This window comes from Choloepus didactylus, chromosome 8 (assembly GCF_015220235.1).
Source record: "Choloepus didactylus isolate mChoDid1 chromosome 8, mChoDid1.pri, whole genome shotgun sequence".
NCBI lineage: Eukaryota > Metazoa > Chordata > Mammalia > Pilosa > Megalonychidae > Choloepus > Choloepus didactylus.
Genome location: NC_051314.1, coordinates 118,329,401 through 118,344,335, shown reverse-complemented (window position 1 = coordinate 118,344,335; position 14,935 = coordinate 118,329,401). Strand labels below are relative to the sequence as shown.

Below are 14,935 nucleotides of genomic sequence, written 5' to 3'. Positions count from 1 at the left end.
TAAATTTATAGTACAATATTCTTCATTTTGAAGAGCAGTCATGAGGCTGACATCTTACCTCATGCTCTCTTTATAGTTACTATTAGTAAAAGAAGCCTTGAGGTGACTTTATTTTAAGGTATTCCCAAGCCAAAGATGGCATTATATTAAAGGTTCAATGTAGTTACTGATAACTATGGATTGATGTTCTGAAATGTTGCCCCAAATTTCTGGTTTCATTTCCTCAATCTGGGCATCTCTTCTCTAGCTTTTCACATTTTCCTTTACAGATATCTTTTACAAAGCTGGGTCACTATAGACACCCAATACATAACTTATGGGTGTCATAAGGCTCACACTATCACATTACATGAAAAAAATGAAAGATTTTTTCTTTTAGATTTCTAGTTGGTGTCAGGACCCAATCCGTTAAAGGAAAAGGCTCTGTATTGACCATGTGGTATTCTAGAACAGTGGCTTTCATTATTGGCTATAGGCACAATTTCAGGAGGCAGAAAGATGGGTGTTTTAATTTTTAATTAAATGCTTATCAGCCATCTGCTATTGTCCAGGTAAGAAGCAAAGCACTGGAGAGAAGGAGAGGTCACTAAGACCCATTGTCTTTCTTTAAGGGACTTAGGATGTAGCTGATGAGAAAAAGACATACACGTGTGCTTAAAGGCAGGCCATTATAGAGCTGCTTATATGTGCCAGAGGGATTTTCATGGGAGTTCAGATGGAGAGAACAGGTGATGTTTCACTGAAGTATTTAGTTGTGGAATTGAATACATATTTTTTAGTAAAGACTTGTGATCTTCTCTTTGGTATCCCATTGATAGACTAATCTTTTTGTTCTGAGTGAGTTTTTTTTTTTAATATAGTAGAGTGCATATTCTAAGTAAGAGTCAAAAAAGCTTAAGAAATACTACCCCAGTTGCAGCATAATTTTAAATTTGAAATAAACTAGCTTCCAGATCCTAAACATAACTTCTCCAATTCCTTTGCTATTGCTTCTCTTCCAAGCTCTCGCTCATCACCCAGCCTTAATCCAGTCACACCACCCTGAGTTTTCTGAAAAGGAGCTGCCATGTAAGGTCAGACATACTTTTTTGGTATTCACAGAGGTGTAAAGAAGCACCATGGTATTGTCAACATCCCCGAAGTCATCCAAAGTCACAGGACCCAGGTACCCTAAGGCAAAATCAGAGTGTGTTAAAGATCACCATTGGCTTCTTGTCAGAAAAGACAAATGTACCCTGACAGAGGGGTAAACCTGATTCAAATGCTCTGTTGCCCTTAATGATCTAATCAGGCAACACCTGGATTTGTTTTTGGCCCTGGGATCTCTGAAGGATACTTTTATGGGAGTTGTGATTTATTTAGAGAGAAATATCTTTTTATTGCATTTAGAATAGCATCAAATGTAGTCAGCCAATAAATTCTTCGTTAATGATTAGTGACAAGGTTTTGCTAATAACATTTACTAAACCAGTAGCACAATCTAACTTAGATTGTAAAAAGATCAAAATACTTCCTCTATCACTTATGGGTTGTGAGACACTGAGAAAATTACTTAAGTTCTCTGAATCTCAGTGTTTTCATTCATGAAATAATAGCAATCAAAGGTGAACCTATGAAATGGCTTTAGATTAAAAAAAAAATGACCAATTATCAGCAATGTCTTATGGTTCAACCTAATAGCTAATATTTATTTATATCTACCATTTGCCAGGCTGTGTGCTAAGTTGCTTTATATGCATTTTCTCATTTGATTTTCCCTGAAATATCATGATACAGAAACTAATACTGTCTCAATTTTACTGATGAAGTCAGAGATATTAAAAAACTTGTAAACTACAACACACGGAATGTCTCCTGGCTCCAAGTCTGTGTCAGTGGTAATTAGGATGCTTGACCATGATCATGGATGTGAGAAAATTAATAGAGAATGCACAGAAAGTGCCTGCAGAACTTGGGGCACAACAGATAATCAATACACAGTCAGGACTCCCTCTCTGCTGCCTCAGGGGAGCCGACGGAATCTCTCCTCAACATGGTCACACACCCTGGCCGTGCGTGCAGACCTCAGGCTCCGGGGCTGGGAGTCTGTTGCCCTCTGAAGTCATATTTGCTGTTGGTGGCAGGATGAAGGTTTCCCAGTGTAAAGATTTAAGGCAAGTTAGAGAAGGCAACGGCCATTTGTCTTTTACTCAGCAAACATTTAGATGTGAAAGGAACCTTCTTCATAATATCTGAATGCAATCTGGGAAATGAAAGATGGGACTTTCAATAGTGGCTCATGGAGAAAGAGAATGTTGATTCATGCAGTTAGGAGGGGTTATGTGTTGGGAACTCCTGGATGGTGCTGCCAGGAGGGGTTTGGATGGTAAGAGGGCAGCTTAGGGTCCCAGATGCCTGAAGGGTATAAAGGGAAACATGAGGGAGACCGAAATCAAACATCAAATACTTTTCTTTCTTGCTAGTCTTATCCAGCATAGCCAGGATATCAGTAATCAAAATGCCCTAGGATGAGGCTAGTTCATAAAAGCAGGGCTTGAACTATGTGTTCCTTCTATGATAGCTGAAGATTCTGAAAGTGTGCAACATAAACTGGGGTCCAGGTATTAATAATAGCATCCCCAAAGTTTATGCCATGATATTTGCCTCCAATTAAGTTCAAAGCTATTTGTTGACCCATCTATTGCCAATCCCCCTCTTTGCTTCCCCAGAGTCCATCCACAAAGCCCAGCTTTTCTTTAGCTTTCTGTAGGAAGTATAAATTAGGTTTGTTGATTTTGTTGTTGTTGTTTGTCTTTAAGGGATCAGTACCTTCAAAAGTGAGGTTCTTGAAAGCATGAGCAAATTCGGGGCTGTTAACATTTTCTCCCTTTTCAAGAAATGTCTTGAGCATGTGTCCAAAGAGCAAGACTCCATTCAGGTAGGCAAGTGCAAAGTCATTTTTCACCTGAATGAGAAAGGATAATCTTAAAAGAAGTCCTGAAAAAAGAAATTTTGGTCTTGATCCTGGAGCAAAATGTTCTCGGGCTCAGCAGGGAGGCTGGAACAAAAGGTAAGGCTATATGAGGGGAATTGTAGGGACAGTATTAGGAAGACTTTTGGAAAATCCTTTATTGAGCCAGGGGCTCTTTAGTGTCCTCTTGTCACAATTCTGCCTCCTCTTGGGCTCAAGAAATCAAGACCACTGCCTTTAGGCAAGCAACTACGAGCCATTGTAGTTCCTTCCCATAATGAAAGAATATACAGTTACAACTAGGAAAGGCGGACATGTGACATTTTTATAATTCTTGTAGGACATTATATAGAAATGATGCTTAGCTATGGTTTAATGTTTTCATTAAAGAAAACGAGAGAAAAACAAAGAAACCGTGCCTTTCAGAATCTTGAATGGGGCATGAAGAGTTTGGTTTGGATGACACCACTGAACTTGCCTTGAAGACAGTTTTGATTCGTGTTACCTTTGGTCCCAAATGTCTTCCCTGGGGAAAATGATGGAGGGGCTCAAACTCCTCTGCCTCTCCAACTGTTGCACGGTGCTCTTCATAGAGCTGGGATATAGATTAAACAGTCTGCACCCCACTAACACCAAGTGAGTTCTGTGAGCTTGAGCATTCTGGACTGCCCTCCTGTGAAGAATTACACTTTTGCCAGAGCCTAGAGCAGTGCAAGAGGTATCTGAACACTACACCCAGAATTATATTTACTAGAAAATAGATAAAAGGAAAAATAATAGCTCATTCATTGGTTTCTTTTTTTTTTCTTTCTTTTTTTTTTTTTTTTTGCTGAAATCATCATTTCATGAAATAAAAAGAATCCAGTTAAAATTCAGCCCAAAGGGGGTTGTGGCCCCTAATTTTTGCAGGGTCATAAACAAGAGGGATTAGAACTGCTAGTCTGATGAACACTGTGATACCCTCAAAGGTACCCAACTCTGTTTATAGCTCCTTGGACCTGGCCCTTGGCTTGCCACCCCAAAGTTGTCCAGATTCTTCAGAACTGACACTTCCTTCCTCCTCACATCCCCAAACTGCTCTCCGCTGCCTGTCCCTAAGGGCAGAAGGCATCTTTATATACATACAAGGGGAGAGAGAGAGATAGAGAAAGAGGAAGAGGGAGTCAGGGAGAGAAAGGGGGAGGGAGAGAGAATATGAGAATGAATGCATGCTTACCAGTGATAAACCTCTGGAGCTATTTAGTTTGGAATTTCGAGGAGGCAGTGTCAGTACAAGGACATTTTTCATATAGTCAGGAGCTGTGACATTTTCCTCAAAGTAGTAGTCACTGTGATTAAAACAAACAAACAAACAACCCCCCCCCACAGGTTTCCATGAAAATAAGATCCCTCAAAAAATAGAGATGCATCTTCTATAACTCACCCAAACTATAACATCAGCCTTGAAAATGATTTTTTAAATTTTGCTTAGTTTAAAAACATTTTTAATTCAGTAATCCACAAAACTTTCCATTTTCTCCAGACAGTGTTAGTTTCCTCCACATTTGCTATGTTGAGTAAGGGAACTTAAGAAACTGTGGTCAATGGACACAAATGGAAAGGTAGACCAGAAGACCTACACTTCTCTGAGGGGACTTCCTTGGGCTATGGATATGTGACCTGGCGCTTGCTTTCAAGGCTTAGTGATCTTTCATCCATACCTGGAAATTTTCTTTTTCTCATGTGCTCAGAACAATTTAGAGATTTGGGGATATGAGAGGGAGAAATTTTATCACTTAAACTTACTTTTTAGATGTTGCAAGGTAAGCATAAGAAGACTAAACATTTTCTCCAAGATTGAGAGCTTCCTGACACGTAGGACATCACTTCATGGATCCTTGTAGTCCGAGTCCTAAACACTCGGCACGTTAAGGGCTCTCAATACTATCTTAGACACTCTGCCAATCGTATGATTTCTAAGCTTTCTAAGCGTTCAAGTGTTTTAATATGAAAAGCATGCAACATTTTTGAACTGCTATAATTAAGATGGCCATCATTTTAAGTTTAAATTACTAGGTGAACATACCTACTATGTGCTGAGGATCTGTGTTGGGTATTTTGCTCATATTAATGCATCTAATCTGAAAAGTACCCCTATAAAGTAGGTATTTTTATATTAATTTTATAGACGAGAAGATTTCATCTCAAGATGTTAAGTAACAGCCCAAGGGTCAAATGAGACAGAGGCATCAGAATTAAATTTAAACCCATGTATGTTTAGTTTCTAATCTCATGATTGTCCTCAAACATCACCAGGTGTCAAAGGAGTACCAGCACCATGGCAGTTGATTGGGGTTTTGCTGAAAGTAAAATCACACAAGCCTGGTATGATAGGTTGAATTATGTACCCCCAAAAGCACACGTTCTTAATCTTACTCTGCATGCCAGTGAGTGTGAACTCATTATAAATAGGACTTCTTGAAGATGTTATTTTAATTAAGCTGGGCCCTAATCCAATTATTGAGTCCTTTAAAAGCAGAATAGAGTCAGACACAGTATGAGAAGGCCACAGGGAGAAGCCTGAGGTCAGTGGGGACCTGGAAGAGAAAGGAGAGGACATTGCCATGCAACGAGAAAGCCAAGGAAACATGAGGATTGCCAGCCAACCAGAAAACTACGGACCCTGGGAGGAAGCAAGCCTTCTAGCCTCCAGCACTGTGAGATAATGAATTCCTTTGTTTAAGTTAACCCACTGTGTGGTATTTGTCATAGCAGCATGGTAAACTGAGACACTGGTTACACAGAGGACTCCTTCCACAGGGCATAGCAGGTACTGAAATCAAGGTGATTGTAGGACTGTAATCTTGGCAGTTGTGCCCTCTTTGCTGGACTTCTGCAATTAAAGGCTGTTGATTGACTAAATTATCATTTTGATCCTCTAGCAGACAAATACACTTAGTTCCTACATTTTATTTCCCCTCACGTTGTGAAAGATACAGTGAGTGTTGGTGAAATGACTAGAAAAATATGGGGAAGATCTAATGCAGTAACTGACTCTCATCTGAACACAAAAAGGTGTTGATTGCAGGTAATGTATTCATTACACATAATGATCCAGTGAGATAAGAGAAATCTTAGGACCTCACTGATGGGGGCAAAGGGCACAGGCATGACTAGTGAAGGCTTTTGTAAACTTGGTCTAACTTAAACATTACCTTCTTGGTACAGTTTGTTAGTGAGGTCTCTAACCATATTAGAAGATGAGGGTAAAAATAGGGGATGTGATAAAAGGTGGTCTCTACTCTAGAATTTTTCTCTCCGTAGTCCCAGAGATGTGAGGAGGAAAAGATCACCACCTAGTGACTAAGCCACAGAGGGCAATTTTATAAATCCGACTCATTTAACTGGAATTTTCCTTTTATCAAATGTGGCCAAAGGAAAAGTAATCTAGGACCAAAGGCCATTAGCAATTGAAAGAACAAAGATGGCCACATTCCCAGTAATCATATTATTGTGTTATCAGTTGATTTATCACTGCTTGCAACAAGACCTTAAAAACAGGCTGGGGATCAGGATCCTATGTTAACTGAGTAGGCCTGGTAAGATCAATGGATATGTGGATTTAATGGTGCTTCCATATAACTTTTCTATTTAAACATGATAGAGGTGTCAAAGGTATACATCTCTGCTAAGGCCACAATTGATGAAATAAGAATGAAGGTCCCAATGCTGTCTTCACACTGAAACCCAAAAGAAGCTATGCAAAGCAAATGAAAAGAGAATGTGTTTCCTGGAAATCCTTGGATTATTTCCTTTCTGGAAGGAGGAGGGTCCTTCCAAATATTATACCTACTTGAATAGATCCACTAGAATGATGACAATGTCTTCAGCCACTGGCCGATCGCCCTTGAGGGTGTCGACGATATCTGGTTTACCACACATGACAATAACTGGAGGAGAGAGAGCAAGACAAGGAGAAATATATACAATTGTCTACACGCTAATAGGGAGGGTGGAAGTTGTCCAAATTTGAACTCAGCTTGTGCATGCTACATTATTTTTTACAGATTAAAACAAATGTCTCAAATCTCCCTTTTTCTTTCATTTATAGCTATAGAGTCAGAATAGAGCTGTATGGGATCTTAAAAAGAGTTATCTAGACCAATTCCTTAATTTTATGTATTTAAAGAGGCTGAAGCCCAAATGCCAAAGGGTCAAAGAACTAGTAGATGACAGAGCTAGCTCTGATATTCAAGTTCCTGATTCCTGATCCAGTGCTTATTCCATTACACTAGTGGTTACAAAAACTATTTTCATTGATAAGTAAAGTGCACCTCACTATTAGTAAAAGTGTTTGTTGAAAATAAAAGTTAATGCAGGAAGAATTCATAAAATCTTCCTAACCAACTCTCCTTGGGCTATGTCGATAAGCTTCTTAACTCAGAACTCAGTCTTAGTGATTTCAGTGACAGAGGCCAATCTGAATCTATAAGCTCTACTACTAATCACAGCCAGCCATCTCCCAAATGCCTGACTTTATGGGTAAGAGGCGGTGGGGGAAACTTCATTGGATCTTTTCATGTGCTATGCTGTCTAGCTAACTGTAAACTCTTTAGAGACATGAATAATTCTGTACTTCATTTTTCCCCACGTCTTGGTCAATGTTTTGCAAACGATAGGTTCTTAAATATAACACGTGGTTGATAATGATGATTGATGATGATTTGAATGATATCAGGAAACCATGTCAAGTAAGCATATTCCTTTGTAGGAAATTCCCACAATTGATTCCTTTGTTCCTGAACTGTTCTTGTTTGTGAAGAGAATTCTGTGGAAAGTGCAACAAGTTACCTGATATCTTAATGGGGATGGTAGTGAGGCCTCTAGCTGGGAGATCACTGGGCAGGTGTGACAGGGAGAGATTAAAAGAAAGTGAGAGGACATTTCAAAGTCATCTTTGCTTACCCTGTAATTGTGCCTGAGGCTAACTACAAATAAATATATCTTCTTGGTCAGCAGGGGGACCAGGATTCAGAATGTGTGCGAATTAGTTACAATCCATAATATGTTGGAGTGTGGTGAGCTTAAAAAGCAGTTTACTGGTATCATTTTGGTTTACAGAAGCTGGCTTTTACTATCATCATTCTTTCCATTATGGTGATATATTTGCTCAATACTACTTAACTATTTTCTCTCAGAGTATAAGGCTTTAATCAACGAAAGGAACAATATAATGAAGTTGCATGCAACTGTAGCTCTTCCAAAACATACAAACATATAGAGATCATGATGATAGCTCTGCGGTGGTAGATTTGTCAAAATGACTCAAGAGGAGGGGTAATTATGAGAAAGAAGTTGGCAAAAAATTATCTTCATGTCTTCTTACCATTGCTTTTCCTGTTGGGGTCCATTAAAATAGCTTGAAACTGGTCAGATCCTCTCAGGATATCCTTGAAGATGAGTTCCTGAGAAAAATAGGAAACTCCAGCTTCCAGAGCATTGAGGTACCTAAAACAAGAGAAAGAGAAACTAACAAACCAGCTTAGTTTCCGCATAGCCTTCCATGCCATTTGCTCATTGTTTTCAGACCTTTCCTGGGATTTATTCACCTAAAGTTCATTTTTGCTATTAACTCAATATACAGTGCACATCATGATACCACTGGTTAGGGTTGTGGCAATCCAGTTTAGTGAAAATATAGGGGAAATTTTAGGGAGTTTTCTTCTATGTATACAAATAGTAGTGATCTGCTAGGTCCCTTGCAATAGCTTCCTACTTGCATAAACCAGTCCCATTATCACAGGTGAGTTGAAGCCTTTGAATCTACAGTACAAAACTCAAGGGTCAGTAGGAGTAATTTTGTTCCTTTGTGGAACAGACTTTTGTGTGTTCTAAGTTCAACCCCAAAGTTTCCAGGGTGGGGTCTTAAGATTGTTTCTTGTGGTTCCCTCAATACGCACTCTGGGTGATGCCCCGTGTCGGTCTTCTGCATACTTAGGTGCAGGAAGACTGCAGAACTAAGCAGCATTCTGGAGGCACAGACAGTCCAATCAAAAGATTTCCTCTGCCACAGTTGCTGGAGTGGACATTGAGATTTTATTTTAGCAATGGTGCCCATTGGTACTATGGGCACCTCTTGTTCATCTGAAAAGCTGGGAGAGAAACTAATTGCAGGTATAGACAGCATGCACAGCCTCAGGACTATGAAAGCATTAACTTTTTTTCCCCCACTTTTCCTGACAGTAAAATGGGAAGCCTAATACTTGTTCTACTTTCTTTAGAGGGTTAACTGTGGGGAATCAAAAAACTAATGTGAAAGTACCTTGAAAACTAGAAAGAGTTTTATAAATGCAATGTATGCTGATTATGATACTTATGATACCATGCTTTCTTTGGCAGCTGCTTTTATTTGCATGTGGAAAAGCGGACTGGTGTCCATTCTCATGGCTGTTATAGGGAGAAGGTACACCTGATCAAAACCTCTGCCATGAGTCTTACACATTTCAAAAGTAGGAATGATCCTGCTCACCAGAAACAGTCCTCAGACTCAGTATTGTTCTTGAAAACGTAGGCGGTGTTCCAGGAGAAAGTTTTGAATGGCAAATTCTTGTCCTTCCAAAAGTTAACCAAGAAGTATGTCAACTTCCTAGATGGAGACATCAGCCTGGTTAAGGTTTCTTTGTAGTCACATGACAATCCAAAACTTCCTGCTGAAATCATGGGGTAGTTCAAATCTGTGTCAAGGCTATGTCAGGAGGTAAGAAAGAAACCAATGTCAACATTAAATAAGATCTTTCTTTAGCCTGTTTCACCATGTGTGTATAAATGGTAAGAATGAAATGGGGTTATTCAAGCAGATTTCCCCTTGTATAGGTGTCCCTCCCACACAACCTGTATTGAGCCCATGCTATGTTCTAAGCACACTTCAGGTTAGTTACTTTGATTTATTCTAAAATGGGTTGTTGTTTGGGTGATCATGATACCTGGACTGGGACACAGGGACTTTGAGGAATAGGCCTAAGAAAACAGAGATGGACCACCAGAGCTACCATAATTATTGTAAAGCCAGAGAAATGCGTTCTACACCTTTCTCGCAAAACCTTGCCCTCTTTCCAGCTCTTCTATGGGCTACCTTTGAGATAGACATCAGCTGAGGATTTAAAAGTTTTTTTTTGTTTTTTTCTGCTCAGCATATGGACCTTCTTGCAGTTCCTTAAACATATCAAGCTTCATTCCAAATCAGGGCTTGAGAAATGCCAGGAATGATGTTCCCCTGCCTCTTTGCCAGGCTGACTCTTACTCATCCATCAGGTCGTAGATTAAACATCTATCATCAGGGAAATCTTCCCTGATACTAATACCAGGTAATTACTTGGGTGAGTGTCTATTTAATACCTGTTTCCTCCACTAGACTGTAAGCTCCATGAAGGCAGGATCACGTCTGGCTTGTTTGCCTCAGTATCTCCAGTGCCTGACACACTGCCTGGCTCATATATAGGTACTCAATATGGATTTAACGTGCTCCATTGAACAGTTTGTACTGGGTGTCCTTCTTGCTTCTCAAACTCAACATGTTCACAGTCAAACTTATCCCTTAATTTTTAAGTTGTAAACACTTCTCCCTTTAATGTTTTGTGATCCCAAAGCCTTCCTTGATTACTTTCCTTCCTTCACCCCCACCATCCAATCATTTATCAAATACTTTTGATTCTACCTTCAAATATCTTTAAAAGCTAGCCTCTCTTTCCATTTCAACTGCTTTCATGCTAACTTAGGTCCCCCTTATTCCCTCCTGATTTTCTTGTCATTTTCTGCTCCAATCTTTCCTATAAACTGTTGTCCATTTTTCTTCCCAAAGTTCAGCCGCTTCTCATGGCATTCCCCTGCTCAAAACCTTAGTGGTTTCTCAAGCAAATAAATTAAGTAAACATTCCCCTCAACTGCAATTCATGACCTTCCAAATACGGCGCTACATTTTTTTTTTTTTTTGTAGCCTTAACTCTGTTTTCCCCCATTACATTTCCCACACTCCAGTTAAAACAGACTCTCAAAGACTTCCTGCACTTTCCTGCATATTTGCTTTAACATATAGTTTTTCTTTTGCCTGGTTGGGATGCATATCACCTCATCCGTATCCATTGAAATCTTACCCATTCAAGACTCAATTCAAATACCATTTCCTCTTTGAAGTCTTTTTCCCCTTAAAGCTTAACTCTCTGAACCAGAGGTGACCACTTCCTTCTGTGCATCATTGTCATGTCTTCTTTGTCCCTCTCTGATGGAACCTATCTCACTAGGCCTTGTATTGGTCATCGGTATCCTTGTCACCGTCTCTATTTGGCTGAGCTGGGGCTCTGTTTAGTTTCTTCTCTCTACCCTGAGATAACTGAAATGGTTCTCTGCATGTGGAAGGTCCACACTCAGTGGTGAATTAGTTTTTCAGTCCTCCTTTCGGTCTAGGCATAGTTGATAGCAATATCAGTAAGTGGTCAGAGAAGAGGACATTGGGGAGTGTGAGTACAAGGAAGGGTAAGATTCTGTGCCTGCCTGCATTTTGGTAAGGAAGATGGGCTCCACATGTGCATTCATGATGTGGACGTGGGCATCGGAGTATACTTGTACAGTTGGGTGTGAGGTGTCAGAAACAGACTTTGCTACTGAAATTTTGGTGGTCCGATGTTTATCCTCCAAAGTCAATTGCAAGTGGTCTTTCAGCATAATTTTTTTTCCTGTGTAGGCAAAGGATGACCTTTGATCTGGGGGAAGACTGAAGGAGTGAAAGAAAGGTGTGTGAGAGGGAATTTGCAGAAGGTGTGATCTCGCAGAAAAAAGTGTTGGGTGGTGATGCGAATTACGCTGACTAAAATGAATGGGAGTGATTAGGGTGGACTAGTTTTCTTAAAGCCAGAGAAATATTTCCATTCTAGAGTATATTGAATACTTTTTTCTAGGATGATAAGGGCACTTGTGCAAAGTGATTTAATTTACCATTAACATAATCCTCAAATAACCCTAAGAAGTAGGGACTCTATTCCTTTCCCTACTTGCACAGACCTTGGAATAGAGCAGAATCCTGCTCATACATATCCCTTGTGTTTCTACACTCTGCACATACCTTTGTAAATACTTCCTTTATTAAACTCCCCAAATATCCAAGTTCCCTTCCCTGTCTCCTGCCGGGACGCTGACTGATTTCCTGAATGGTGCTGCCTCTCGAACTTCAATGTTAGTCAGTGACTGAACCTAAATGGCTGCTGTAATTCACCCCACTCTGAACTAAGGCAGTTTTATGGATAAGGGAATGGCAGCTATAGAGAGGTGGCAGAATACCAGGACTCCAAAATTTGTTTGAGAAATCATTTAAATAGCTATGTATGCCATTTCTTGTTTTCAAGTCACAGTGGTATTAAAACAATAACATGACTACTTACTACATCTGGAAGGTGGAATACGTGCACGAGGGACCCATGAGGACACAGCCCATGCCATCTTTCTGTAAGAGGGAAAGAAATCAGTGGGACAAAAAGAAATGGCAAGGGGAAGGCCCCAAGAAGGTTAGAAGGTGGGTATCCCAAAATGTTCGCAGGCAGAGCAGAAAGGAGAAGCATATCGTGCCTTGGGCTGGGCAAACTAGTGGAGGAATAAAATGATCTGAGAGAGATGAGATGCTGCAGGTGGAGTGGAGACTAGATTTGGAGGTGCTTTAAAGGGAAAGGGCAAGGTTAGGTTTTGGGGAGGGCTACAAAGCAGGGCTGAAGTGAACAAATGCAGTGCAATCAACTGGTGAACACTGATCTCATTTTCTACTATTTCACAAGGGGAATCTGGCTAGGAACTCCCTGGTTTTGGAGAATCATAGCATAACTCCCTCTGTAGAGGTAGGGGTAAGAAGCACACGCTCCTAGAATCTTAAAGTTGAGTTTACTAAGCTGTTCTTGTCCATTCTCACCCTCTCAAGACTGAGAATCAATACTATGATCAGCCCCTCTTCCTGATGTGAGTCTGTCTTATCTGGTCTGTTTGAGGTTTTTGACTAAAGTTTTGGGACCAGGATTCTGCTCCCAGGCTCTGCTCCTTTGAGAGCTTTTTTTTATTTTTTTTACATTTCTGAAGTAAAGAAATGTCTCTAGAGAGGAGGAAACTAGGTAAGAATCTCTCTCTTCCCATTTCCACCTTGAGACCTTATGGTTTCCACTTCACAGTTATGTTTCAGATTCAGCCCTTAAGCAATTACTCTGTGACCGGGTACACGGTGGTGACGTGAAACAGAGATCTCAGGGCAGAGCCTTGGAATGTATTTTTAAATATGGGGCCTCAGATATTTTGGGGGGCACACAAAGGTAACCCAGTTAATAACAGCATTTACATTTTTTTAAAAAAAGTTTTAAAACAAAATAATTCTCCTTCACACCACTCAAAGTGTACAGTTGGTGCATAGCTAAGGTTCTCCTTACTTTCCTGGATTTCTAGAGAGCCCTTGGCTCTTGGGAGGGATTAGGGGGATGGAGCCAGAGCACCCTTCCTTCAAATCATTCAGCGGCATGGCTGGAGACGAGGTTAATGGAAATGTGCCCAGGTTTCAGCCCTGTGATCATCCTCCGTGGTACGAGAGCGTGCGCTGCAGACACAAAGGCAAACACGTACTGGAATTTTCCTGAGTAGGTCCAGGCCTTCACAGGTGCTGCTCCGGCAGTCATTTGTGTTATAAATCAGCTCATTCGATTTGAAAAAGTTAGCCTCCACGGTCACATTTAGGCCTGTTACCCAGAAACGAGAGAAAATAGAAAACGCGTGTGATTTTCAGTAGTTTATACCAGCTAAGAGGTTTATTTCTTGCCAACTGTTCCTGGGTAAAACGGCCATCCATTTTCAGGCCCAGAACATTTCAATACTGAGTCTTCCTGATATTCCCAGTCACTTCTCTCCTCCTTTCCTCACCCGTCTTCTTCCCTCACTCTCTCTTTATTTCTCTTTAAACAGCTTCATTGAGGCATAATTTACCTAACATAAATTTCACCATTTTAAATTTACAATCTAATGATTTTGGTAAATATGTAGAGTTCTGCACCATCACCACAATCCAGTTTTAGAACATCACCATTATGTTCACTGCTCTCTTCATCTTTTTACAACCCCAGACTCAAGCAAGTTTCCTACACGAGAGTAGGGAGTGTTAGGAAAGCAAAGATATAAACATTACGATATCCTGTTCTTTCATGTTCCCAAAGTGCTGGCTCTGTTTGCTGCTGATATGTGCAAGGCAACGGTCTTCCTTGGTCTCTGCTCTTCATTCATCCAGTCATTCAACAAACATTTATTAAGTTCCTGCTATAAGCCAGTCACTCTTCTATGTACTCAGTATACAGCATTGAACAAAATGAGTCCTTGGTCTCATGGAGGTTACCTTCTATTGGGAGAATCAGACAGAATGAGAGGGGAGGTCACTGTTTCAGACAGGGTGGTCATGGAAGGCTCTTGGGGAAGCCGTGACCTGAGCGAAATAAGAGAGTGAGCCGTGCCGATATCTGGGTCCCAGTCAGAGGGAACAGCAAACAGCAGGGGCAAAACATCCTGGGCAGGGTTTTCTTGGAATGTTTTAGAAACAGTAAGGAGGCCAGTGGTATGGCAGAGTGAGCGAGGGGTTGTAGAGGCAGGAGATAAGGTTAGAGAGCGACCACATCACAGATGGCCAGGTAGGCCTTAGTGAGTACCTAGGGTTTATTCTAAGAAGGAAGGTCTTTGGAAGAGTTTGAGCAGAGAAAAGATACAGCCTGACCATTATTTTTAAAGGGCAATGCTGGACTCCGATGTGGAGAATAGATTGTGGGGAATGAGAATAAAAGCAGGGAAACTAGTTAGAAGACTATTAATAATAAACTAGGTTAGCTTGGACTAGGGTAGTGGTAGCAAAAGTTGAGAAAAATAATTGGATTGTTGATATATTTTGATGGTAGGGCCAACAGGAAATTGCTGACGGATGAGATGTGAAGTATGAGAAAAAGAGAA

General features: G+C 40.5%; 1 protein-coding gene across 2 annotated transcripts in view; it reads right to left on the bottom strand.

The window, feature by feature from the left end:
* GUCY2C (guanylate cyclase 2C) overlaps positions 1 to 14,935 on the bottom strand; it is a 60,749-nt gene that overhangs the window by 39,956 nt on the left and 5,858 nt on the right. The window contains exons 2-9 of one of the 2 annotated variants that reach the window (XM_037846317.1): positions 13,568 to 13,686; positions 12,361 to 12,422; positions 9,459 to 9,674; positions 8,316 to 8,437; positions 6,783 to 6,879; positions 4,167 to 4,278; positions 2,809 to 2,944; positions 1,085 to 1,170 (exon numbers count right to left, since the gene is read on the bottom strand). In XM_037846317.1, the coding sequence (XP_037702245.1) occupies positions 1,085 to 1,170; positions 2,809 to 2,944; positions 4,167 to 4,278; positions 6,783 to 6,879; positions 8,316 to 8,437; positions 9,459 to 9,674; positions 12,361 to 12,422; positions 13,568 to 13,686 (950 nt within the window). The remainder of the gene's footprint in view (positions 1 to 1,084; positions 1,171 to 2,808; positions 2,945 to 4,166; positions 4,279 to 6,782; positions 6,880 to 8,315; positions 8,438 to 9,458; positions 9,675 to 12,360; positions 12,423 to 13,567; positions 13,687 to 14,935) is intronic. The other variant, XM_037846318.1, reaches the window with a different exon arrangement.